Below are 24594 nucleotides of genomic sequence, written 5' to 3' on the forward strand. Positions count from 1 at the left end.
GGGCGTGAGGTTTTTGTCCACAGCTGAGTCTATGGGGCTCTACACCCAGGGTCCGGCCCACAAGTAGGTGTGGCCGCACAGGTGTGCCCTACACAAGGGCCCCCAACCCAGGTGCGAGGGGTTGCTGGCCAGGGGCTGCACTGCCTGTAGGAAGGGGGGCATCGTGCCACTTTGCACACAGGCACAGGGACAGGAGGGGCTGCCTGTGCCCCATTCTCCCCCCACCCCCTTTCCTGACCGCCTCTGTGTGGAAAGGGTGCTTTTCCCCCAAATCACATCCCCAGAGTTACCTCTTTACACCTGTTTCTAGAACCACAGAATTTTAGCTGGGGACTCGACTCCTCCCTGTCAGAGTCGGAGGCCCCTCCTCCCTTACCCCGGGGCAGGGATAGAGGAAAGGCTGCCTCTGTGCAGAGGATGGAGAGAAGGACATTAAGGAGTCACCTGGGCTCTGGAAGCCTGAAGGTGGCCAGGCCAACACGCTCCCACCGAATCCCTCTGCCTGTAGGAAGGTGCTCCAGGAGAGATGAGGTGGCTCCTTGGAGTTAGGCCAGTGTGTGCTGGGGTGCCCGGCCAACTCCCTCCTCACGTGTGTAGGTGTCCCCGGGGGTGCCGCACAGATGGAAAACACCAGCATGGGGCAATGGCTGCGTGGGGGTTCACGATACAGCAACTCACCACTCTGTGGGGCGCACCGTGTGTGCTACACCTCAGCACAAAAGGGAGAAAAGACAAAAAACACCTCCAACACCAACTGCGGCTGTGACTGTTTGCTTTATTCTTGAATCCCGGGTCCCCGTGGCTGGCGGTCCCTTCCCATCCCTGGGTCCCTTCCCTTCTGTCCCCGACTCCGAAGACCCCCCCCCCATGGGAGGGGTCCTAGGTAGGGGAGGCTCCTCCTTCCTCCAAACTAGGGGTCATGCTGTCAAGGCAAAGCCTCTGGACCCAGCACCTTGTAAAGGCTTTGATGAGAGGAGCTCCAGCTTTTGCTCAGGGCCTTTGGCCCCACCACCCAGGAATGCAGGCGCTCAAAGCCTGTGGCCACAGTTCTTCTGGAGTGGGAGCAGGGGGACAGAGCTTTGGGTAGAGGAGGGTCGCCTGGAGAGCTGGAATGCCAGGGGCGTTGGCGGCGCCTCTGGCTCCTGGGGGCCAGGCTGGTTCCTCACCTCATGGGCCTGAGCCTGGGCGGGGTCTGGAGTGCACATAGCCCCCAGGCAGGGAGAGGGCAGTGACAGGACTGAGCCACTCATCTGTCCCAAAGCTGCCCCCAAGGGGTGTCAGCAACCCCAACCCACTGACCTACTTTGGGACCACAGGCCCATCTAGTGCAAATGAGGTCCAGACAGGAGAAATGCTTTACTCAACAGCCACAGAGGCTGACGTAACCTATGTAACGTAGGGTCAGGGTGGGCCTGAGGGGTGAGCCAGGTGGTGGGTGGGCGACACACCAGGTCCCCTCCTGGCCTCTGCCCCACCCAGCCCTCTCCTGCACAGCTACCAGAACAGACCAGCCCCAGCAAGGAGAGTGTGGTCAGGTGCAGAGGAGGGCAGGGGCCCGGATCCTGGCCCAGAAACACTCTAAAACAGAATCCAATCCTGAGATAATCCAAATCAAACAGAAACTTGACGGAAATAGTAGAGTCTGAAAATGATGCACTCTACACACACATATACAAGACACACATATGAATCCACGCACACACGAATCCACACACACGCACACGAATCCACGCACACAAGGCACACCCTACTCATGCTCTCGGTCTCCGGTTACACACCCACGCCCACAGCCCCCCATCCCTGTATTCAGACGCCCTCTATGGCCCACTCCCACCCAGCAGAGCGCCACAGCCTGGTGCCAGGGACTCAGTGCCGACTGCTGACGTGAAGGGTGTAGAAAGCCCAGGGCTCAGGGACGTAGATGACACCCGGGTACTTCTTCCTGAGAACAGGGTCATTCCACAGCCAGGCGACCCAGAGCGCTACCAGCAAGAGGGTGAGTGTGAAGGAGGAGAAGAGGAAAAGGCCGTTGCTGTCCAGGAAGAGGCGCTTGCGCTTCTGGTGCAGGACGAGGGCCAGCATGGCGAAGAAGGTGAAGATGAAGAGGATGAAGATCTGGCCCTCGGTGACCAGGTACCTGGAAAGGCCAGGGGGGAGTGAGGCAGCTGCTGTGGCAGCCCCGTCCTGACTGGCATCCCTCCCTGCGCGTGAAAGCCAGGCTGCCCTCCAGGCAGGCAGGAGCGTCCTCTGGCACCAGGGCTCAGTGAACCATGCCGCTCTAAGCCACAGCCCGCGGGCAGCATACTGATGGAGCTGGTAGAGTTACGGGGTTTTAGTTGTGGATTTTGTTGCCAATATTTAAATAACAGAATACCTACAAATGTGTATTTCTGGCTTCTCTGGTCACATTAAGTTTGTATTTCCACACAACAAAAACTGACTAGAGGAGAAAGCAACAAATAATTGCCACGACAACGGCAGCGGCCCCCACGGCAGGACGCCGGGGTGAGGACCCACAGGAAGCGGTCGGCTAACATCTTTCTCGCTCACTGCAGCTGCCACCCACTCTTTTTAATCCCCAGAGAGCACACAGATGAGCCCCAGCAGGCCATCTCAGCCACACAGGCGACAGTCCGGGGAGATGGTCTAGAGCTGGCCCAGGAAAGGAGGCCCTTTTCGTTTTGAGGGAGGCCTCCCATCAGAGAAGGGCCCAGTCCTGCCCCCACCCTGTCCTTCCCATGACACCCACAATCCCAGGGTGACCTGTCTCCAGGGCAGAAGTGACAGAGGAGGGCTGGGAGACTGGCTGAGGCCGGAGTCCTCTGCGATGGGAAGAAAAAAGAGCCAGAGGGAACAAAGACCCCAGACCAGGTGCCCCTACGCCATCAAACCCCCCTGTCTGTCTTTGGCCTCACCATAGTGCTTAACATTTGACAAAGCCCCTCTCTGTCCTCAGCATCCTCATCATCTGAGAGGTAGACAGGCAGGTACCATCATTCCCATTTCACAGAGGCGGAACCCGCAGCCCACCACAGGGCTTGGTGTTGGAGGTGGATTGTGCCGGCCCCAGGGCAACACTGGGGTTCTTGAGATGGGGTACACAGCGAGAGGGGCTTGAGGATGGAGACAGACTGTGCAACCTCGCCCTCTCCTCCCACCTCCCTGCCATACCCAGGCCTGGGCTTCATGGAAACAAAGAGGCCACCACAGGGCATTGTCACAGTCCCCACTAGACACAAGAGGAAGCAGGGGCTCAGAGAGGGCCAGTCTCCCTGGGGCCACACAACAGGTCCATGCGCAAGTGCAGAATTTTGCTGCCGTGGCTCACTCCGTGCCCCTGCCTCTGCCCCCATGCTGATGTCTACTCACCAGTAGTACAGGCCACTGGGCGCCACCAGGAGCAGGGCAGGCCCTGGCATCCACCTCTCAGCTTTACAGGCAGTAAAGCAGCCACTGAAGTACATGAAGAGGATGAGGAAGAAGGGGATGTACCTACGACAGGAAGGCCAGTGCCTTAGAGGCCTGCTCAGCAGTCCCATCCCCACCACCTCTGCACCCGCTCCCACGGGGTCCCACGGAGTGCCACGTCATGGTTTACAAAACGCCTAGCCTGGGTGAGAGGCGCTCCTCTCCACCCGACCTTGTTTGTGCTCGGCGTCAAAGATGGGACAGAAACAGAAACAGGAAGGCAAGGCACACGTGTGAGTCAGAGGCCCAGAGGGATCCATACTGCCCAGGGCACCTCACTCACTCTGTGGGGGTGGGGGGCGTCTGTGGGGTTGTCTGTCTCATGCACTGCAGACGCCAGCAGCCCAGCCCCACACTAGCCTGGAGACAGAGGCACCTCCTGGGCCGAGGATGGAGGTCCACATGTTAAAAAAGAGAACAGCACCTGCGGGGGCCTCTCGGTGAAGTGCTGCACCCACACTCAGCACACAGCCCCACCCCCACCTCAGACACCTCACCCCAAAATGCCACCCTCTCCCCTCTCCACACACTGGCTCCCTTTCTCCCACCTGTGCTGACTTGCACCAGTATACCCGCCTGCCTCTTCTCACCCACACCCGCTTCCTGCTGGGGCTCCAGCTCTCTGTTCCTAGCCCCTCCACCCTTTCCCAACCTTCTGTGGGAAGAGGCTCTGGCAAAGGACAGGGAAACATGGCAGGAGGCCTGTCCAGGGACCCTGGACCAGCTGAGCCAGGAGGATTGACATCGCAGAGCCCGAAACAACCTGGAAACACCCGTGCAAGGTGCATGTGCCATGAGCGCCAACTCAGGAGTGAGCCGGGTCCAGGGCTGGCCCTCACCTCCCAGCTGCGCTGCCGCCCTCGGAGCCCTCCGAGCCCTCCTCCCGCTGGCCTCAGCTTCTCCTGGCTAAGATGGGAGGCTGGAACAGATGAAGCCTCCCAGCCTGGGCCCGGGATCTCCTGAGGCTGAGGCCACATTTCTGAGGTCTCCCCCTGGGAGTTCTGAAGAGGGGGGAGCGCAAACAGCACGCCCCTCCCCAGCCTGATCCAGCTGACTTCCTGCAGCTTCCTCCACTCCCAAAGAGCAGGCCCGACACCGGTGGGGGTCCCTGGCTCCGCCCCCACCCTCCACATTACCATCTGGGGGTTGTTTATCAGGGACGTGTCCTCCTCCCCCACCCTCAGGGCTCAGGCTTGTTAAGAGAGGACCAAAGCCGCTCGCTGCCCTCTGCTGGCCACTGCGGGCACTGAGGGCTGGGCGGGGGCAGCGATGCTGCCGGGAAGCTGGGGCCCCGGGCCTGGGACAGCTGTTGGGTCTCCCAGGCAACCTCGGGAACAACCTCACGGCGCCTTTACAGGGGATGAGACTCAACACATGGAGACCTGCGGCCCAGACAGCCTTGCTCAGTGTGTCCCTGAGGCCAGTGACAGAGCTAGCTGGTGGTTGGGGCCCCTGGGATAGACACATGGGCCCATCACTCACCACATGCAGTGACCCAGGTACTCATCATAATAGTACAGCAGCTCAAAGGAGTCGATCTGAGGGAGGCACGGGCAGGGCAGAGTCGGGGGGATGCCGATGTCAGTCCAGGGAGGTGCTGGGGCCCCAAGCATCCCCTCTGACCACGCTTCTCCCAGTCCCAGGCCTCCCCCACTGCCTTATTCCCTACCCAGGGCCTTGCCCTCTGTTACAGGGGCCCAGGTGGGAGCCAGTCTGTGCACCACTTCCTAAGAACACTTGAGCATCCTAGCTTGGCACAGGCGACGGTGCCTTCACCTAGCAGAATGCCTTTGGTGGAAGGACAGGTGCGGCGAGGGGTGGGGGCCATTTCTTCAGCCTCCCAGGACAGACTGTGCCTCTAGGGCTTATAGGCAGGGAGCAGGAGGTGGCCTCACCAGCGTCTCCGGCTTGAGATTCTTGATGATGGGGTTCTCACGGACAGACAGGTGGTGCTGGTAGCCACTGAAGAGCAGGCGGTGGTTGACAGAGTCGCCCACCAGGTGGATGCTGGCACCCATGATGAAGATGATGATGCTCACGTAGGTGATAGAGTGCGGCAGGGTACGGGGGGACCGCTCGATGAGCTGGGGTTCAGAATGGGGTTGGCAGCATGACCTCACCTCCGTCACAGTATGTGACACCCTCTACTTCTCCCCTCACACCTGGGGTGGGATGGATGCTTCTGGCTGGAATGTCACTCCAAAAACTGGCTGGTCCCTTTAGCAGGCCAGCCCAGCCTCCAGATCCTCCCGTGACCCCTATGAACCCAGGAGGGACTGGGGAGCAGCACCACCCCCTCCCACGACTTTACCCAGGGAGGAAAAAGACCAGAGGGCCCAACTCCTTTCCCAAGGTCACACATGACCTGTATGCTGGAGGGGACAGCCCAGCCTTCAATGCAGGAGTCCAGGCTCAGGCCCAGCCCTCCCACTGTCCCTAGCTGTGTTCCTGCGTGGCTGGCCCAGCCTGCTGAAGGCACCTTCTGATTTCTGAATGGTCCCCGCAAACATGAAGAAAATGTCAGGGATGGGGGCAGGTGCTTCTGAAATGCCACTGTTGAACTGAAAACATACCGGAGTTCTGAGATTATACCCCTCCTACTTCTGGAGATTTGAAATATCTTTCTCCAATACAAAATGATGGTGATAGTAAATGGGGATACAGGCTGAGCATCCCTTATCTGAAATGTTTCAGATTTTGGATTTTGGAATATTTGCAAATACACAATGAGATATCTTGGGAATGCATATGCAAGTCTAAACATGAAACTCATTTGTTTCATTTTTCTTTGAGACAGGTCTTACTCTGTCACTCAGGCTGGAGTATAGTGGCTCAAGAGATCCTCCCACCTCAGCCTCCAGAGTAGCTGGGACTAGAGGTGTGCACCACTGTGCCCAGCTAATTTTTAAATTTTTTGTAGAGACAGGATCTCACTATGTTGCCCAGGCTGGTCTCAAACTCCTGGCCTCAAGCGATCCTCCTGCATCAGCCTCCCAAAGTATTGAGATTATAGGTGTGAGCCATCATGCCTGGAAAAATTCATTTATATTTCATATATACCTTATACATACAGCCTGAAGGTAATTTTATATAACACTTTAAATAATTTTGTACATGAAACAAAGTTTATGTTAAGTACTTATGTGTAGAATTTTCTCTTTTTTGAGACGGAGTCTCGCTCTGTCGCCCAGGCTGGAGTGCAGTGGTGGAATCTTGGCTCACTGCAACCTCTACCTCCTGAATTCAAGTGATTCTCCTGCCTCAGAGTCCCAAGTAGCTGGGACTACAGGCGCACACCACCGCGCCTGGCTAACTTTTTTGTATTTTTAATGGAGATGAGGTTTCGCCATGTTGGCCAGGCTGGTCTCGAACTCCTGACCTCAAGTGATCTGCCTGCCTTGGGCTCCCAAAGTGCTGGGATTACAGGTGTGAGCCACTGTGCTGGCCCTAAGTTTTTTGTATTTTTTTCTTTTTCTTTTTTTTTGAGATGGAGTCTCGCTCTCTTGCCCAGGCTGGAGTGCAATGGCATGATCTCGGCTGAGAATCAAGTGATTCTTCTGCCTCAGCCTCCCGAGTACCTGGGACTACAGGTGCCTGCCAGTATGCCCGGCTACTTTTTTTTTGTATTTTTAGTAAAGATGCAGTTTCACCATGTTGGCCAGGCTGGTCTTGAACTCCTGACCTCAAGCAATCCACCCACCTCGGCCTCCCAAAGCACTGGGATTACAGGCTCAAGCCACTGCGCCCGGCTGAGTTTTCTACTTGTAGTATCATGCCAGTGCTTAAAAAGTTTCAGACTCCTTTGGAGCATTTCAGATTTCAGATTTTTGGATTAGGGATGCTCAACCTATCTATAGTAGTTTTAAAGCCCTTATTGGCAAAGTGCAAAGCCAGCAGTTCCTGCTTGTGCTCCCAGTGACATCTCAGGGCTCTCCAGGGTGGAGGATGGAGTTCAGCGGCTGCTGCTGCCTCTCCTGCCACCTGGCTTCTTCCTCTCTTCCCAGTGGGTCCCTGACCTCTCCCTGGACCCCCAGTCACTCCTGCCTCAGCCTCCCCAAATGTTTTATGGTTTCCCAAGCACAGCCTTGTCTTCAGGTCCTTCTACCTGAACACCTCTCTGCTTCCCCGGCTGGCACACCAGGCTGATTGCTCAAATCAAAAGCCCTTCCTTGGGGGCGTATTTTCCATCCCTCCCAGCAACCGGCAGCTCCGCCTCCCCTGGGCCCCAGGCCCTGGACATGCTGCTCTGCCACAGCCTTCACCCCCCAGCAGCAGGCAGGAGCATGGTTGAGTCAGGACACCGGGCCTAGCATCACCTACCTGCCAGGTGTGCAAAGAATGGGGATGACAGGAGAGAGTGGGGGACCTGGGACAGTACCTTGAGCAAGAGAAAGGGCGTGATGACGTTGTAGGCCATGTGGAAGTAGTCCCCAACGCTGGGCTTGTTGAGTGGAAACCATTCGAGAGGGAATACCAGCTGGGGAGCAAACAGAAGAACGGGCTCACCTGGGCACGGCCCCACATGGCCCTCGGGCCTCAAGGGAGTCTGTCCCTAATGCCGCCCACCCCCACCCCTTTCACCCCCCACCCCCATCATGTACACTTAATTCTTTCTGTGATTGCTGGACCTTCTTGGCAGCCCTGGGACAAAGGTTTATCAAGACAGGAAAGCTGAGTCCCAGAGGAGGTAACGGACTTGTCCCCAGACACACAGCAGACGCGATTCCAGGCAAGGCCTGACCCTGTGCCCCTCACCCAGCAGATACCAAATAAATGACCCTGATACCAGCTTGGGAGTCGGTAGGCTTCTCAGGGACTCCATTGTGGCACCAACTTGCTGGGGGACCGTGGGCTAATCCTTCCCTTCCCTGGGCCTCAGTTTCCCCATCGATAACACAAGAGAGGTGGCCCAGAGGGCCTACTTGGACCCTTTGGGTTCTGGCACTCCAAGATCAGTCTCCTGACTGCTAGGCCCTGGTGTGGAGGGACTGCTTCCAAACCAGGTTCAAAGTACACATTAGGAGACAAAGTAGAAAATAAGAATGCTCTCTCTACAAAGTGGCTTCAACTCTTGCTTCTCTACCTTCCCAGAGAGAGGCAGGCAGGCCAGGGGCAGTTCCTCCCTCTGGAATGCTCTCTCTTCTGAGCCCTGGCCTTGTCCAGGCCAGCATGAAAACCCCTATGCAGGGTCAAAGCATTTCACAACCCCCAGACTGTACTCCTAGTCTCTGTTGATTGAAAACACACGTAATGCCCACAAGTTTCAAGGAAGGATTTAGATGGTTATCTCTTTTAACACAGAAATGCCATATTGGATACACTAAACCTGCAGAAATAAAATTCACAGAATGCAGCAATCTCAATCTCTCTCTTCTTCTCTCTCTCACTCAGTGTGCATGTGTGTATCTCTTTACCTACATCATATATATACTTGCTAAAATATTCTGTGATAGCAAAATACCAGAAGTAGGCTGACTCTTCAATCAAACAGGACCAGTTGAATCCCTGATAGTACTTCTAAACCATGGAAGGTTAAGTAGCCATTAACAGAAATGATACCTTATATGTACTGACATGGAGAGAGATCTGTAATATATTCTGGTTTTTTCTTATTTATTTTTTTATTGAGATGAGGTCTCCCTATGTTGACCAGGCTGGTCACAAACTCCTGGGCTCAAGTGATCCTCCCACCTCGACCTCCCAAAGTGCTGGGATTATAGGTGTCAGGCACCAAGTCCCATTAATTTTTAAATTATTTGTAAAAGCAGGGTCTTGCTATGTTGCCAGGGCTGGCCTCAAGCGATCCTCCTGCCTTGACCTCCCAAAGTGCTGGGATTATAGGTGTCAGGCACCAAGCCCCATTAATTTTTAAATTATTTGTAAAAGCAGGGTCTTGCTATGTTGCCAGGGCTGGCCTCAAGCGATCCTCCTGCCTTGACCTCCCAAAGTGCTGGAATTACATGTGTAAGCCACCATGCCCCACCATATGATATATTCTAAAGGAAAACAAGCAGGTTGCAAAAGAAAGTATAAAGCAAAATCTCATCATGGTTAGAAGGGAAAAGGATGTATATAAGTGTTTGTATGAACAGAGAAAAGAGTGAAAGGGGTGTTCCCCGAACTGTCAGCAGTGGGACAGGAACGGGGTAGGGAGAGTCTAACACTTCTTTATGTTACAACTATGTTCCATCTATGACATGTTACTTTTATAACTTGTAAATGTTTTTGTTTTTAGTTATTACAAATTTGCAACTATTATGCATACATTTGAAAATCTCTAGCTTATACATGAGCTTTTCAAATGTCTACTCTCCACCAAGTCCTACTTAGGGTTACAGTGGTCACAGTAGCTCTGAGCAGGACAGGGGAAGTGATTTGCCCAATAGGAGACCCTGTTATGCCAGTAGAAGCTGGGTCCTAGTGAGTGAGGGGAGCCACGAGCCCACTCCAGGCCTCATCTCTCCCTCTCCCCAGAGCACCAGTTTGATGGGCAGCTTCTCTGGTCCCCGGTATGTGGTTCCTTCATGCTAGAAGAGGGTTCAGAGCAGCCAGTCCAACCAGTCTTCTTGGACAGGAGAGAAATGAAGCCCAGGACAGTGACTTGCCCTAGGTCACCCACAAACCCAACCAGATGCCCCAACTCTTGGCTCAATTCCTCTTATTTTTCCACATTGAAAAGGCAACCTTCAAAAAGTCTGCAGGAAGGAGAACCAGCACCCACCGTCACTGCCTGACAGCACTGCCAGGACAGCTTCTCTTTACGCCCATCACGTCTTTGATCCCAGGTAGACAAGCTCGTTATTGAACTGCAATTAGTCAGTCTGCGTGTCATTTAGGAACCTTTTTTCTCCTTAAATATTCCAGGTTGCTCTATAGTATCCATAATTTCTGCTTAATGGCCAGGAAATATTCTCTATACTGGACATAGCAAAACTGATTTACCCAGTCCCTAATGCTGGACACTCAAGTCACTTCTAAGGTTTGGCTATTATAAACACCACTGCAATGAACATCTTTGAGTTAGAGGACGCTGCTGTCTTCTTGCTGATTATATCCTTATGGGCAGATTCTCGGAAGGGTATTACTGGGTCAGCAGGGATGAATATATTAGGATTCTGGATATTTAGGTGACAGAGAATTCAACCTCGTCAGGAAGGGTTTCTGGGGCCAGAATGCCTGGGCAGATGCTGGCCTCTGCGCTTGCCTTGAGCCAGTTACTTACTCTCTCTCTCTCAAGTTTCCTCATCTGTAAAATTGAGATTAGCAATAGTGTTGATATGAGAATTAAATAAACTGAAACACATCAAGAGCTTAGAACAGAGTAAGCATTCAATGTTAGCCACTATTCTAACTTTGCTGTAATTATTATTCATTCAATAAAAATGCACTGAACACTTATTGTGTTAGGCACTATTCTAAGTACTAATCTTGCCAAGTTGTTACTTATGAATTATGACTGCTTTCCAAAAAGGCTTTGCTTTTGTTTGTTTTGTTTTTTGAGACAGGGTCTCACTGAGTCGCCCGGGCTGGAGTGCAGTGGTATGATCACGGCTCACTGCAGCCTCGATTTCCCAGGCTCAGGAGATCTTCCCAGCTCAACCCTGAGTAGCTGGGACTACAGGTGCACATCACCGCACTCAGCTAATTTACAAATCTTTTGTAGAGACGGGGTCTCACTATATTGCCCTGACTGGTCTCAAGCTCCTGGGCTCAAGTGATCTTCCCATCTCAGCTTCCCAAAGTGCTAGGATGATAGGCATGAGCCACCATGCCCGGCCTCAAAAGGTCTTTGCTAATTGGCATGATCACTAGACATTACAAAGTGCCAGTTTCCGCATTGGATATCGTTATTTTTACACTTGAATTTGCTGAGTGACCTTCGAAAAGTCACTTCCCCTTTATCTTCCAGTAAACTGAGAGAATAGGCCTGGATGCCTTCATATCTTTTGGCTCTATGACTGTGGCCCCTCAGGCAACTGCCAGCAAGTTGGGTGGGAGGGGTCTGGGGGCCATGAATAGTCACACTGTGGCCCCACTACCAAATAATGACTTGACCCCTGGTGATACCTCACTTAATTTTCTTCACGTTCACTTATTTATTATCTATCATCTATCAATTATCTATCTATCTATCATCCATCCTCCCACTACAAGCAAGGGGCACGGGTGCCCTCCCAGCAGTAATCTCTTCTGTGGAGGCCACCACTGGATACTAAAGGATGAAGTAGCCTTGGAGGGCAGGAGATGGTTTCACTGGATGGCATTAAAAATTACCCATGGCTCAGTCATATATAATATGCAAAATCAGCCTATGTGCTTCAACTCCAGAAAAAATAATACTATCCCAAGGTAATAGGGAAGGACGGGCGGTGGGGGGTGGGGGCGGATGGGGGGGTGCTCCACTTCCTTTCCCATACTCCTTTGTCTGTCTTAGTGATTTGGTTCAACCTGGTTCACCTGCTTCCAGACACAGGCCAGAGGGGGTTACAGTATTATAATATGACTGTTCAGGACCACCAGTTCCCCCATAGGAGTCGGGGCACAGTATGACTCTTCAGGCCCCCCCGACTTGCTGGCAGTTGCCTGACGGGCCAAGTCATAGAGCTAAGGATATGAAGGCATCCAGGCCTATTCTCTCAGTTTACTGGGAGATAAAGAAGTGACTTGTCTAAGGTCACTCGGCAAATTCAAGTCACAATAAGTGTCCTCAGTGCTGGTCAGGGCCCTGTGCACCATTTCACACTCACCATGGCAATGGGGCGCCCAAAGTCCAGAACCCAGTTCTGCAGCGTGAAGTAGAACCAGAGGTCGAGGTGGAAGGGAGCTGTGCGGGCAGCCTCATCAGCGCTGACAGAGCCGTGCCTGGGAAGGGACCAGACGAGAGAGGTCAGCTCTTCTCTCCTCCTCCACCAAAATCTTCCCCTGAGATTAGCCACAAAGAGGTCTGGGGACTTGAGGACAGGAGGAGACACACACAGTTGAGTTCTAGGGATAGGGTTTTGCTGGAAATATTGGGGTCTGGCCCTGCGGTCCAGGGGAAGGTGGACTTCAGCTGCCCCGACCTTAGCTTCCCTGTGATTCAGGAAGGAAACAGCTGAACAGGTATAACTGCTGGGGTTTCTCCCCTACTGAATGATGGAGGAAATCAAGTAAGGCAAAGATACAGTCGTGGTTGAAAAGCATGAAACATGATCATGGATGATGGCAGCTGACCTCAGTTGAGCACTTACTGTATTCCAGGCACTACTGTTAGCTGTTTACATATATTATCTCATTTAATCCTCACAGAAACCTTTCAAGGCTGAAATATTACCCCCATTTTACAAATGAAAAACCTGAGGCGCAAGAGGCTCAATAACTTGCTCAAGGTCACAGAGCTAAGGATTTGAATCCAAATGATAGAGCTCCTGAGCTTACACTTTTAACCTCCATCCCATAGTTGAGTCCATCATGATGGGTCTATGGGATGGGCGTGTGACCGGAGCTGGGCCAATCAGAGCCCTCCAATGAAATGGGCCTTAGAGACTGAAATGGGTAGGGCCTCCTGCTCCCTTGATTCCAGCACTATGAGGAGGTCAGGTTGGGCTGCTGATACTCCTCTTCTCAGCAGGCCACAGTGGAACCTGAGGAGCCAGCAGAAGCAAGGTGATGTGAGAGACACAGGAAGTGGAGTACCGCCTCACCACACATCTTTGGAGGCCTGTCCCTCTCACTAAACAGTTGGTCATCTGCTGTTCGCAGATGCACTGAAGTTCCAGGACCAGTGCTGCCTCCTCTGGGAAGCCTTCCCTGATGAAGCTTTTCCCAAAGCCCCACCAGCGCACTGCAGGGAGCACTTCAACGCCAACTCAGTCTGGCATGATGGGGCTGGAATTGTACTCTCCCATCTAGACCCTTGAGAACAGGGGTGACCTTTAAGGTTCTCCCAACTCACCCACCTCCCTAGCAGAGTCCAAATCCTCTTTACAGAGTCCCTGCAATGACTTGCACACCTCCAGGGACAACAGGTGCATGCCACCATAACCAGCTAATTTTTTTTTTTTTTTGGTAGAGGTGAGGTCTCACTATGTTGCCCAGGCTGGTCTCAAATTCCTGGGCTCAAGTAATCAACCCATATCAGCCATCCATAGTGCTGGGATTACAGCTGTGAGCCACCATGCCCAGCCAACAGCTTGCTATTCTGTTTTTGATTACTAGGCTTATCAGGAGATCAAGTTAGAAAGGGATCAGCGTGGCCTAGGGCAATACACAAAGCTTGCATAAGGGAAGGGAGCCTCAAAGCACAGATGGATGAATCTAACTAGGCAGAAAAGCAGGAGAGCAGGGTAAAGGCCTGGAGGTGGAAGTGAAGAAGGTTCTGCATGGAGCGGAGATGCCTGGCTTACTGGAGCCAGAGAAAGAGAAGGGAGGGGCGGTTGGATCTTCAGACTGTACAGATAGCCAGTAACCATGAGGACTGCTCAGTGGTCTGAGACGAGTGACCAACAGAGGCCCCACCCAGCTCCTTCCTCAGTGGCCATCAGGGTAAGGCCTCAAAAAGCAGACAGTGATAACATCCAGGCCCAGAGAACTTCGGTGGTGAAAGAGATAACAGCCTTCAGTTTCTTGCTCTGATACCTCCAAACTGGGCAAAAAGTAGGATGTTCGGTAAGAGGAATAAAGGGATTTTGAAAGCATGAACACTTAGATGTGTGTATCTGGAAGTTATGCGTACCTAGCACACACTAGAGGCTCGGTGACTACTTCTCCTCCACCTCAGGAAGCACCTCGGCCAATGAGAATCCCTGTCATTAGTCCAGCCTAACTTAGTAGGACAGGGAAAAAAAAAAAAAAGAGGGGGGACTGGGCCCAGTGGCTCACGCCTGTAGCACTCTGGGAGGCTGAGGTGGACAGATCACCTGAGGTCAGGAGTTCGAGACCAGCCTGGCCAACATAGTGAAACCCTGTCTCTATATAAAAATACTAAATTAGCCAGGCGTGGTGGTGCACGCCTGTAATCCCAGCTACTTGGGAGGCTGAGGCAGGAGAATCACTTAAACCTGGGAGGCGGAGGTTGCAGTGAGCCGAGATTGTACCATTGCACTCCAGCCTGGGCAATAAATGTGAAACTATCTCAAAAAAATAAATAAATAAAATCTAAAAAAAAAAGAAAAAATTTAAAATTAACTGGGTATGGTGGCACACATCTGTAGTTCTAGCTACTCAGGAGGCTGAGACGGGATGATCACTTAAGCCTGGAAGGTCGAGGCTGCAGTGAGCTATGACAGTACCACTGCACTTTCGCCTGGGTGACAGAGTAAGAGCTTATCGCCAAAAAAAAAAAAAAAAAAAAGGCAGGTGCACAGAGTGGATACTCAGCAACCAGCTTGCAAATCAAGATTAGACTGGGCGCAGTGGCTCATGCCTGTAATCCCAGCACTTTGGGCGGCCGAGGCGGGCGGATCAGGAGGTCAGGAGATTGAGACCATCCTGGCTAACATGGTGAAACCCCATCTCTAGTAAAAATACAAAAAATTAGCCAGGCATAGTTGCGGGCATGGGAGGCTGAGGCAGGAGAATGGCATGAGCCCGGGAGGCAGAGCTTGTAGTATGCCAAGATCGTGCCACTGCACTCCAGTCTGGGCAACACAGCGAGACTCCGTCTCAAAAAAAAAAAAAAGAAAGGCAACTAGAAACTCCAAGAAAAACAAAACAAAAGCAACATAAGAAAGCAAATTTAGGCTGGGTGCCATGGCTCATGCCTATAATCCCAGCACTTTGGGAGGCCGAGACGGGCGGATCATGAGGTCAGGAGATCGAGACCATCCTGGCTAACACGGTGAAACCCTGTCTCTACTAAAACTTCAAAAAATTAGCCAGGTGTGGCAGCAGGCGCCTGTAGTCCCAGCTACTCGGGAGGTTGAGGCAGGAGAATGGCGCGAACCCAGGAGGTGGAGCTTGCAGTGAGCTGAGATTGCGCCACTATACTCCAGCCTGGGCAACAGAGTGAGACTCCGTCTAATAATAAACAAAAAAACAAAAAAAAACAAAGCAAATTTAACTGTTAAACATTATTTGGCTCTGTTAGAACAGTATTTATTAAATACATGGCTTAAATAACATACACATTATATATTAATTTTCAATGTTTAGAGTCAATCCACAGATAAAACATGGAAGATAATTATGGTTTTAAAGCAGCAGATAATTATAGTCTACTTTGATAACATGAAAACAGAGGACAGAAATTGTAGGAAAGGGTGATGAAAGCTAAAGTTTAGGGTAAGGGACTAATATCCTCTTTTTATTTTTTAGTTTTTGAGACAAGGTCTTGCTCTGCTGCCCAGGCTGGAGTGCAGTGGCACAGTCATGGCTCCTTGCAGCCTTGACCTCCTAGGCTCAAGCAATCCTCCCATCTCAGCCTCCTGAGTAGTTGGGGCCACAGAAAGGCATGAGATGCCACACACGGCTAATTTTTAAAATTTTTCATTTTTTCTAAAAGGAATCAAAGGCTGGGCGCAGTGGTTCATGCCTGTAATCCCAGTACTTTGGGAGGTCAATGCGGGTGGATCACCCGAGGTCAGGAGTTAGAGACCAGCCTGGCCAACATGGTGAAACCTCATCTCTAGTAAAAATACAAAAATTAGCTGGGCGTGGTGGCAGGCACCTGTAATCCCAGCTACTCAGGAGGCTGAGGCAGAACTGCTTGAACTCAGGAGGTGGAGGTTGCAGTGAGCCGAGATCGCACCACTGCACTCTAGCCTGGGGGACAAGAGTGAAACTCCGTCTCAAAAAAACAATAAAATAAAATAAAATAAACCAAGAAATAGCAGTTGAGTATAGTTTTTAAGAGTGTGGACTTGGCTGGGCACGGTGGCTCACGCCTGTATTCCCAGCATGTTGGGAGGCTGAGGTGGGTGAATCACAAGGTCAGGAGTTTGAGACCAGCCTGGCCAACGTAGTGAAACGCCATCTCTACTAAAAATACAAAAAATTAGCTGGGCGTGGTGGCAGGTGCCTGTAATCCCAGCTACTCGGGATGCGGAGGCAAGAGAATCGCTTGAACCTGGGAGGCGGCGGTTGCAGTGAGCTGAGATCACGCCACTGCACTCCAGCCTGGGTGACAGTGCGAGGTTCCATCTCAAAAAAAAAAAAAAAAAAGAGTGTGGACTTTGGAGTCTATTTGGGTTCATATTCCAGCTCTGCTTCTAACCAGATCTTGAGCAAGTCACTTAACTTCTTGGGCCTCGATGTCCTCATTTGTAAAATGGAGATAATAGTAGATCCTATATCTCCTTTTTTTTTTTTTGAGACAGAGTCTCGCTCTTGTTGCCCAGGCTGGAGTAGTGGTGCGATCTCGGCTCACCACAACCTCCACCTCCTGGGTTCAAGTAATTCTCCTGCCTCAGCCTCCCGAGCAGCTGGGACTACAAGGGCACGCCACCATGCCTGGCTAATTTTTGTATTTTTAGTAGAGACAGGGTTTCTCCATGTTGGTTAGGCTGGTCTTGAACTCCTGACATCGTGATCCGCCCACCTTGGCCTCCCAAAGTGTGGGGATTACAGGCATGAGCCACCGTGCCTGGCCAGTAGATCCTATGTCAAGAGTCGTGGTTTAATTAATACATGCAAAAACTTAAGAGCAGGGCCTGATCCACAGAAAGTGGTACATAGTGTTTGCTATTGTTATAAGCCTATTTTTTGAAAATACGAATTTGACTCTGGTAAAAACAGCTAAAAGAAGCTAAGGTGATTATCTCTGGTGCCAGGGAAGGGTGGGACAGGGGTTGCTGCTTTTTAAAACTTGAAGCTTTTGTTATTGAATTTATCATGGGCATTAATTATAATACTTTATTTTATTTTTTTTGAGACAGAGTCTCACTGTCGTCCAGGCTGGAGTGCAGTGGCGCGATCTCGGCTCACTACAACCTCCGCCTCCCAGGCTCGAGGGATCCTGGTGCCTCAGCCTCCTAAGTAGCTGGGATTACAGGCATGGGCCACCACACCTGGATAATTTTTGTATTTTTTAGTATGGATGGGGATTCTCCATGTTGGCCAGGCTGGTCTTGAACTCCTGGATTCAAGTGATCCACCCACTTTGGCCTCCCAAAGTGCTGGGATTACAGGCCATGGCGCCTGGCCTAATTATAATACTTTCATTATAATACAAAAACTGGCAACAAAGCAGGTGGAAGCTGGAATGGGTTACCTTAAGAGGCAGTGAGCAAAGCACAGATGCAGCAGAGGAAATCCAAGCATCCTAGGAACTGGACAGGATGATTCTGCCTGTCTTGAGCAGCAATTGTACTGGGAATGGGCTGAGGAACACGATGTGGGGGGCAGGGACACCCTGGGAGACAGAGAGTTCATACCTCACACCACCCCCTTGGGAACACCCTGGTTAGTGGGGAGCTCACACAGGAGAAGAGGGGCATCACTCCTTAGCAGCCAAAGTGGAGTCGTAAGAGCAGAGCCCATACGTCAGAAACCCTGGGTTTAGGCCCTGGTTCTTGCCAGCAAATGATGTAACCTCTCTGGGCCTCCATTTCCCCATCTGTACATTGGAAGTGACATCTGGCAGCTCATTGTCAAGACTGAGTAAGATGCTAGACATGGGAGCCCCACATAGGAGATAAAGTGGTGACCATATCTGAGACCCACAGGCTGTTCCCACTGGGCTGTCACAGTTCCGGGCAGTCAGTGACCCCCAACTTGGCAAGGGTTCAGAACAGAGACATTCCACAGGCAGAAGTGGCTCCCTGGAAGAGAGGAGCCAGCAAATGGGTTGGGTGGAGGACACAGCAGAGATGAAACCACTGGACACGGTGCGGGGCAGACAGCCCGGGGACTCAGCCAGTCAGGCTCCTTAGACCATCTGAGCCTGTTTCCTCATCAGTAAAATAATACTTAATTCACAGGCCGAGGGAGACAGGTGAGCTACAGTACGCGGTCTCTGGTCAGTACATTGTTTGTAAGTGAAAACGGACACGGTCCACAGCTGCTCAGCCCGCATGTCCTCAGCAGCAGAAAGGAGCCATCCCTTAGCTCAAGCGCTCAGACTTCTCCCTTCATCCAGGTCGTACCAAAAACTTCCTAACAAGGACTTTGCGCATTGCCAGTGCTCAGAAACTTCCCACGACTCCCCAGTGCCTATGAGATAAAGACTATATGCTTAACCTGTCACCTAGGACAGGAGCTAGGGTGAGACAAGCGAGGCCCCCAGGGCCCAACATTTGAGGTGGCACTCACTGTCACGGCTGTGCGCCTACCCCTAAGTCTTGCACTCTAGGCCCTCACTCGAGTCCTAGACTTGCTGCAATTAAAGACCCTTCACAATCAGTTTGCATCCTCCTGTCACTTTCTTTTACAGCCGGAAAGCTCCACCACCACTAAACTCCTTGCCTTTCCCTACTGTTTCCCTGGCCGGAACAGCCTGTCTTCCCTGGGTCCCCTACCGAGTCCTCTGAGACTCAGCTCAAGTGCCACTTCCTCCATGAAGCCCTCCAAGATGACCTCTCACTCCCACGTGGGCTCTCACTCCCACAGAGCTGGGCACACCACAGGCGCATAAAGAATGCCTGCTGAATGCAGTGAATGTTTCTGGTCAATAAAACGGGACGAAGGTAGAATGGAGCTCTGCTCGTCCCAACCAGATAAACCAAAAACTGAGAAGGGATCCCATTCATTCCCTGGACGGGAGCTTCCGCTCGGCTGTCTCTTCCATTACATTCGCACATTATTGGGTGCCCCAGATCAAGCAGAGAGCCTCCTGATTAACTGCAGAATCAAGTCCTACTCAGGGCTGGAAGGACCCCGAGAACGCGGAGGTGGCGCCTGGAACTTGCGGATGAGTTGGGGGCCCGAGTGACTAAGTGTGTGTGTCCCCATCCCCCTGGAGAGCTCTCCCAGCGCAGCGGCTGTCCCGGCGCCGGCCCAGGTCGCAGGGGAGCGCGGGAGGGGCGGAAAACCCCAAACTCCGGGCGGGGGCTCCTCCCACCGAGCAACCGCGAAGCGGGGAGGCAGAGCCTCGCTGGGCCCCGGGCTCCCCAGGGGAAGAAGGAAACGCGGGGGCGCCGCCACCATGGTAGCGCGCCTCCAAGCCCCCAGCGCTCGGCTCCGCCCCGGCCCGCGCCGCACATGAGGTTCATGCCCGGCAGCCCTAGGAGCGTCATGTGGCGGGGCCCGAGCCCCCAGTGCACAGGCGCGTAACCCGCCCGTTCCCCGCGGCGCGCGCCCACCTGGCCTGCAGGAAGGAGGCGCCTAGCTGCGCGCCCGGGCCGCCTGCCGCTCCCGGGTGCTGCCGCCTCCGCGCCGCCTCCATGACTGCCCCGCGGGCCTCTCGGCCCTGCCTTTCCGAGGAAGAGACCGGTTCAGCTCGGCGGGAACGGCGGATGCCGCCGCAAATTCCCAGCGGGGGGCGGTCCGGGGCAGTCTAGGGCGAGCAGGCGAGAGAGCACGGCCCCCGGGAGGAACGGGCGGGACTGCGGGGAGGGAGGCGGGGCGGAGGGGAGGGAGGCGGGGCGGAGGGGAGGGAGGCGGGGCGGAGGGGAGGGAGGCGGGGCGGAGGGGAGGGAGGCGGGGCGGGCTCCGCGAGGGGAGGGCCGGGCGAGGCGAGTGTGGCGTCCTCGCGGGGCGGTGGCTTATGGCCTGTCCGGGCTGTGCGCGTGACCACCAGAGGGCTGGGATGTGTTGGGGTCCCTTGCCTGCCTGGGTACGGGAATCTCTACCTAGGGTGACTGAGGCCTGGGTGTTGGGCTGGGGCAGGGTAGGAACCTGGAGATGGACTAAGCTGACTCTCATGATCCCCGGGGCAGAGGGTGATGTGGGATTTCCCTTGTTCTTGCGGGTGGAGGAGAGGAGGCAGGACAGGAGACCTGCACGTGTAACACCCGCGTGGTGCAGCACGTGGGTTGCAGATGTTCTAGTGAGGGGCCGGGGTTGCTGGCGGTGACAGTGGGAAAGAGCGAGTTTGTGACACCTAGAGTAGCGTGGGAGGTACGGTGACTGGGTCCCTGGATGTGGGGGGTGAGGGGAGAAGAGTTCAGGCAGTGGCCGGATTCTGCCCCTAGGTGGATAGTGGAGGCACCCCCCGGGAAGTGGGCTGGAGCAGATTTCGTATAAATAAAGATTCATCCTTAAACGCATTAAGCTTGAGGTGGGTCAGGAAGGCTGTTGGACCGGTGGTCTGAAGCTGAGGCGAAACCTGGGAACTAACCCAGCGGAGAGGCGTCTGAGTCACCGAAGCATACATGACAGACAGAACCTAAGGGGACAGCATCCTCAAGTGAAAAACAGAACCAAGGGTCAAACCTGAGAACCGCCTGCAGGTCAGATTGCCGGGACTTCATTAGTGGTACCACTTTGAACTAGCTGTGACGCGGGCAAATGGCTCAACCCGTCTCAGCTTCAGTTTACTCATCTGTAACAAGAAGATGCCTATTGCATCTACTACACTGGGGTTGTGATGACTAAATCAAACCCTTAGCAGAGAGCCCGGCACTGGGGGACTAGTTATTAACAATAGCCCCTCTCGGGACCTAAGGTTTCCCTCCACAGAAAGGTTACCTTCCACACCACTCTCAACGTCACAAACTCTCTCCTTCCCATGGTCTCTGTCAGCAGCCCAGCCCCCTCACTAGAACAACTGCAACTACCCTCCATTCTCCCCCACCATCCCCGTGCTACACCAGGCACACGCTACATATGCAGGTCTCCAGTCCTGCCTCCTCTCACCCAGCCCTCAAGTCGCTGCAGAAGCGATATGCCTCATGGAAGGATGTGCCTCAGATGCAAATGCAATGTGCCCTTCCCCTGGCCAGTATCTTTGGTCTGCTTCCCAGACCGTGAGGGGTCTGAGTTATGCCTATTTCTAGTCTATTTTCTTTCCTGTCTTTCTTCTTGGGAGATTTTTATTGGGTTTATTTCTTTCCCCTTTGGTCAGAACCTGCATGTCCTTTCTTAGCTGTGGGAGGCTAGGTCTGCCTGGGAGTCATTTTCCATCAGCCCCATCCTGGGCTCTAGCAGCCCACAGGCCACACCTCAGTTCCCACCCCAGCCCCCTGAAGAACACATTTGCTTTAAAGCTTTTTTTGTTTCATTTGATCCACACCAGGTCATAAGGAGAGCAGGCGATGTCTCTGTTTTGCAGCAGAGAAAAACCTAGGCCCTGAGCTGAAGTAGTGTGCCCAAGGGTCAGCCAAGGACAGCACTCAGACCAGGCCCCAGACTTAATTCTGGTGAATCTGATCTACACATCGATCTCGGTATACACCAGAGAAGAAGGATTGAGGCTTCCCGCTCTGACCCCAATTTCTTATCCTCTGCAGGCTTTGCAAGCCTGCTGGGCTCCAGAGGGAGGGGCATGCAGTGCCCATGATGTCATCATCGATTTAATAACACTCAGAGGTGGGCTTCCAGCCATCAGAGGATGAGGCTGTGTGGAGGGAGCCTTTCTAGCTCATTTAATCCTCCAATCCCTTAAATACAAACACATCTGCCTTCTTTCTCGAGTCTGCTGCTGCCCCTTGAGTGGAGGGGAGTACAACCTGGCAGGGGCCGGGCCTTTCTGAATGAACAAGAGAGAATTCTCCCTGTCCGGTGGGATTATCAGCCCCCTCCCTTTCCCATCTCACCAGGACACTTTAAAAACACCATCTTCATTAGCTCTTTAAGTTGCATGGAAACTTGGGTGAGGAGAATAGAGTTAAGCTGAGGGGTACACATTTTCAGGATCTTGTTTGTGATTATCTGAGAACATGGGCCCTGCATATCAGAAGGGAGTCTAGTCTAAGCTCTCTGAGCTGCAATTTCAGTGACCAGCATCAAGAAATCTTTCAGCTGAGAAGGTCCTTTGGTATTATGCATCTTAGGTTTTGACTTTTCTTTTAGTAGAGATTCCTGTTACTTTTCAATCATAGCTGTATTCGATCCTTTTTTTTTTTTTTTTTTTTTTTTTTTGAGACGGAGGCTCGCTCTGTCACCCAGGCTGGAGTGCAATGGCACAATCTTGGCTTACTGCAACCTCTGCCTCCCAGGTTCAAGTGATTCTCCTGCCTCAGCCTTCCTAGTAGCTGGGTCTACAGGCATGCACCACCACGCCTGGCTAATTTTTCTATTTTTAGTAGAGACAGGGTTTCACCATGTTAGCCAGGCTGGTCTCGATCTACTGACCTCATGATCTGCCCACCTTGGTCTCCCAAAGTGCTGGGATTACAGGTGTGAGCCACTGTACCAGGCCCGTATCAGATACTTTTAAATGTACCGCCTAAGATCCGTTAGACACACCAGTCTTCCAGCTCCTTGCCACTTGTTTTGTCCAGCTGCTGTGACAATTGACTTCACCCAGGCAGAATTCAACTGCACCTCCTCTCCCCTTGGCCCCACACCCTTGACCTCAGAAGTGCAGGAGTGTTGGACACTCCATGGAGTGAACTTTGACCAGCAAGAGACAGGGATTAGCAAATAAATTTTTCTCTCTTCCTTTTTCTGGACAGACTGGCCTAAGTTCCAAGTTCACACAGCCACTTTAAATAAGGTCCTGGGCCGTGCGCAGTGGCTCACACCTTAATCCTAGCACGCTGGGAGGCCGAGGCGGGTGAACCACATGAGGTCAGGAGTTCAAGACCAGCCTGACCAACATGGTGAAACCCTGTCTCTACTAAAAATACAAAAATTAGCTGGGTGTCGTGGCGTGCGCCTGTAATCTCAGCTACTTGGGAGGCTGAGGCAGGAGAAATTGCATGACCCCAAAAGGCAGAGGTTGCAGTGAGCCAAGATCATGCCACTGCACTCCAACCTAGGCAACAGAGCAAGACTCCATCTCAAAATAAGTAAATAAATAAATAATAAAGAAGGTCCTATAAGGTCTAGCATCCATCCAGACAGGAGTGGTGGACAGCTCCGCAGCGCACTCTCCTGTGTGCCCTCTCTCCTCCTCTCTCACTCCCCCTTGTCCTCACTTCCCCTTCCCAGCCAGTGCACTCCCCCATACAGTGTTAGCGTATGCGCTGCCCTGCTCTGCTTCTTCGGAAACCTGGGCTAAGACAAAGATCTTTCCAGGATGCTTAATATGTGAAACAGCTACAAGGGGGGATGCCCTGAGTGAAGAGAAGCAGGGCCCCAGGTGCCATCTCTTCTCCCCTTATGGTTCCAAGGCCATGGCCAAGGCACCTCCAAAGGGCTCCCTGAAAAGCTTTGATCTTGCCTAATTCCATCATTCTGCAGCCGAAGAAAATGAAGCGTAAAGCCACACAGCGAGTTAGAAGCCAGGCCAGAATCCAGTCTCCACTCCTAATCCAGTACCCTTTCTATCCAGTCTCTTAAGAGCTTTTGAAAATCTGTCTTTCCTCAAAACATCTTCCCACACTGCCCTGCCACCAGAAGGCTTTGAAGGCCCCTGCTAGACTGCAGCTACCATCTGAGAGACATGACACACAGAATCCTGGATCCACAGGCTGGGACTCCAGAAGGCAGATAGAGGAAGTGGGACCAGAAAGGCTCGGTTACTTTGGAGAGATGCAGCCAGGAGGGGCCTGACTAGGGATCTCTATGTGTGGGCGACAAGACTGCATGGTGAGAAGGCTGCACAAGAACAGACAGCAGGAGACTGGGGCACTGGGGGGAGATGGAGACTGTCTTTCTGTGTCAACTGGTATTGCCTGCAGGACACTCCCCATCCGGCTGAAGAAGCTGGGAGGGTGACCAAAAGTCACACTGTGGGGAGACAGAAGAAGCTATTTGCCCCAGGTTGCTTTAATTCAGATTCTTGTGGTTGTGATTACTAGAAACAACGGGGGACAGGTTGATGACAAAGGGGATTTCTATTACGAGGATTCAGGGGTGTCTTAGGGAATCTAAGCATAAGGATGCAGTTGGGCCTCAGGAACTAAGAATAGTGCTGGGACTTTGGGAGCCCAAGAAGTCACCACCGGCAACGCTGTTTCCATGTCATCCTCTCTCCCTGCAGACTGGTTTTCCTGGCTTCCCAGGAAATACAGCAGCCGATGGCCTCAGTCAGCAGCTCCCAAGTTTATCTTTCTTCCATCCAAGAGATAAGCAGAATGCTGCTGGCCTCTTCTGGGCCCAATTCAAAATTCCCGCGGAGGGATTCTGATTGGATGGCTTGAGCCAATGCCCACCCTGAGCCAG

At 52.7% G+C, this 24594-nt stretch overlaps 1 protein-coding gene across 2 annotated transcripts; it reads right to left on the bottom strand.

Moving 5' to 3' along the window:
- Positions 1–755: 755 nt before the first annotated feature.
- CLN6 (CLN6 transmembrane ER protein) lies at positions 756–19930 on the bottom strand. Of its 2 annotated transcripts, XM_073012275.1 has the most exons (8): positions 19686–19930; positions 12216–12330; positions 7847–7945; positions 5364–5552; positions 4951–5006; positions 3752–3847; positions 3370–3492; positions 756–2137 (listed from the first exon to the last, which is right to left on the bottom strand). In XM_073012275.1, exons 1-8 carry the CDS (start codon positions 19766–19768, stop codon positions 1867–1869), a joined length of 1032 nt encoding a protein of 343 aa, XP_072868376.1. In that variant the 5' UTR covers positions 19769–19930; the 3' UTR covers positions 756–1866. The 2 variants fall into 2 exon arrangements, with proteins under 2 accessions (XP_072868376.1, XP_008014308.2); XM_008016117.3 differs by lacking the exon at positions 3752–3847.
- Positions 19931–24594: the final 4664 nt, after the last annotated feature.

The sequence above is a fragment of the Chlorocebus sabaeus genome, chromosome 26 (genome assembly GCF_047675955.1).
Source record: "Chlorocebus sabaeus isolate Y175 chromosome 26, mChlSab1.0.hap1, whole genome shotgun sequence".
Classification (NCBI taxonomy): Eukaryota; Metazoa; Chordata; class Mammalia; order Primates; family Cercopithecidae; genus Chlorocebus; species Chlorocebus sabaeus.

Excerpts from the sequence above, each read along its gene's own strand:
- CLN6 (XM_073012275.1), bottom strand. The coding sequence starts at position 19,768 with ATGGAGGCGGCGCGGAGGCGGCAGCACCCGGGAGCGGCAGGCGGCCCG. Across the intron at positions 5,007-5,363 it reads ATCTCAAGCCGGAGACGCTG|ATCGACTCCTTTGAGCTGCT; the intron begins GTGAGGCCACCT and ends TGCCTCCCTCAG. Across the intron at positions 3,493-3,751 it reads ACGCCCCCCACCCCCACAGA|GTACATCCCCTTCTTCCTCA; the intron begins GTGAGTGAGGTG and ends TTCCTGTCGTAG.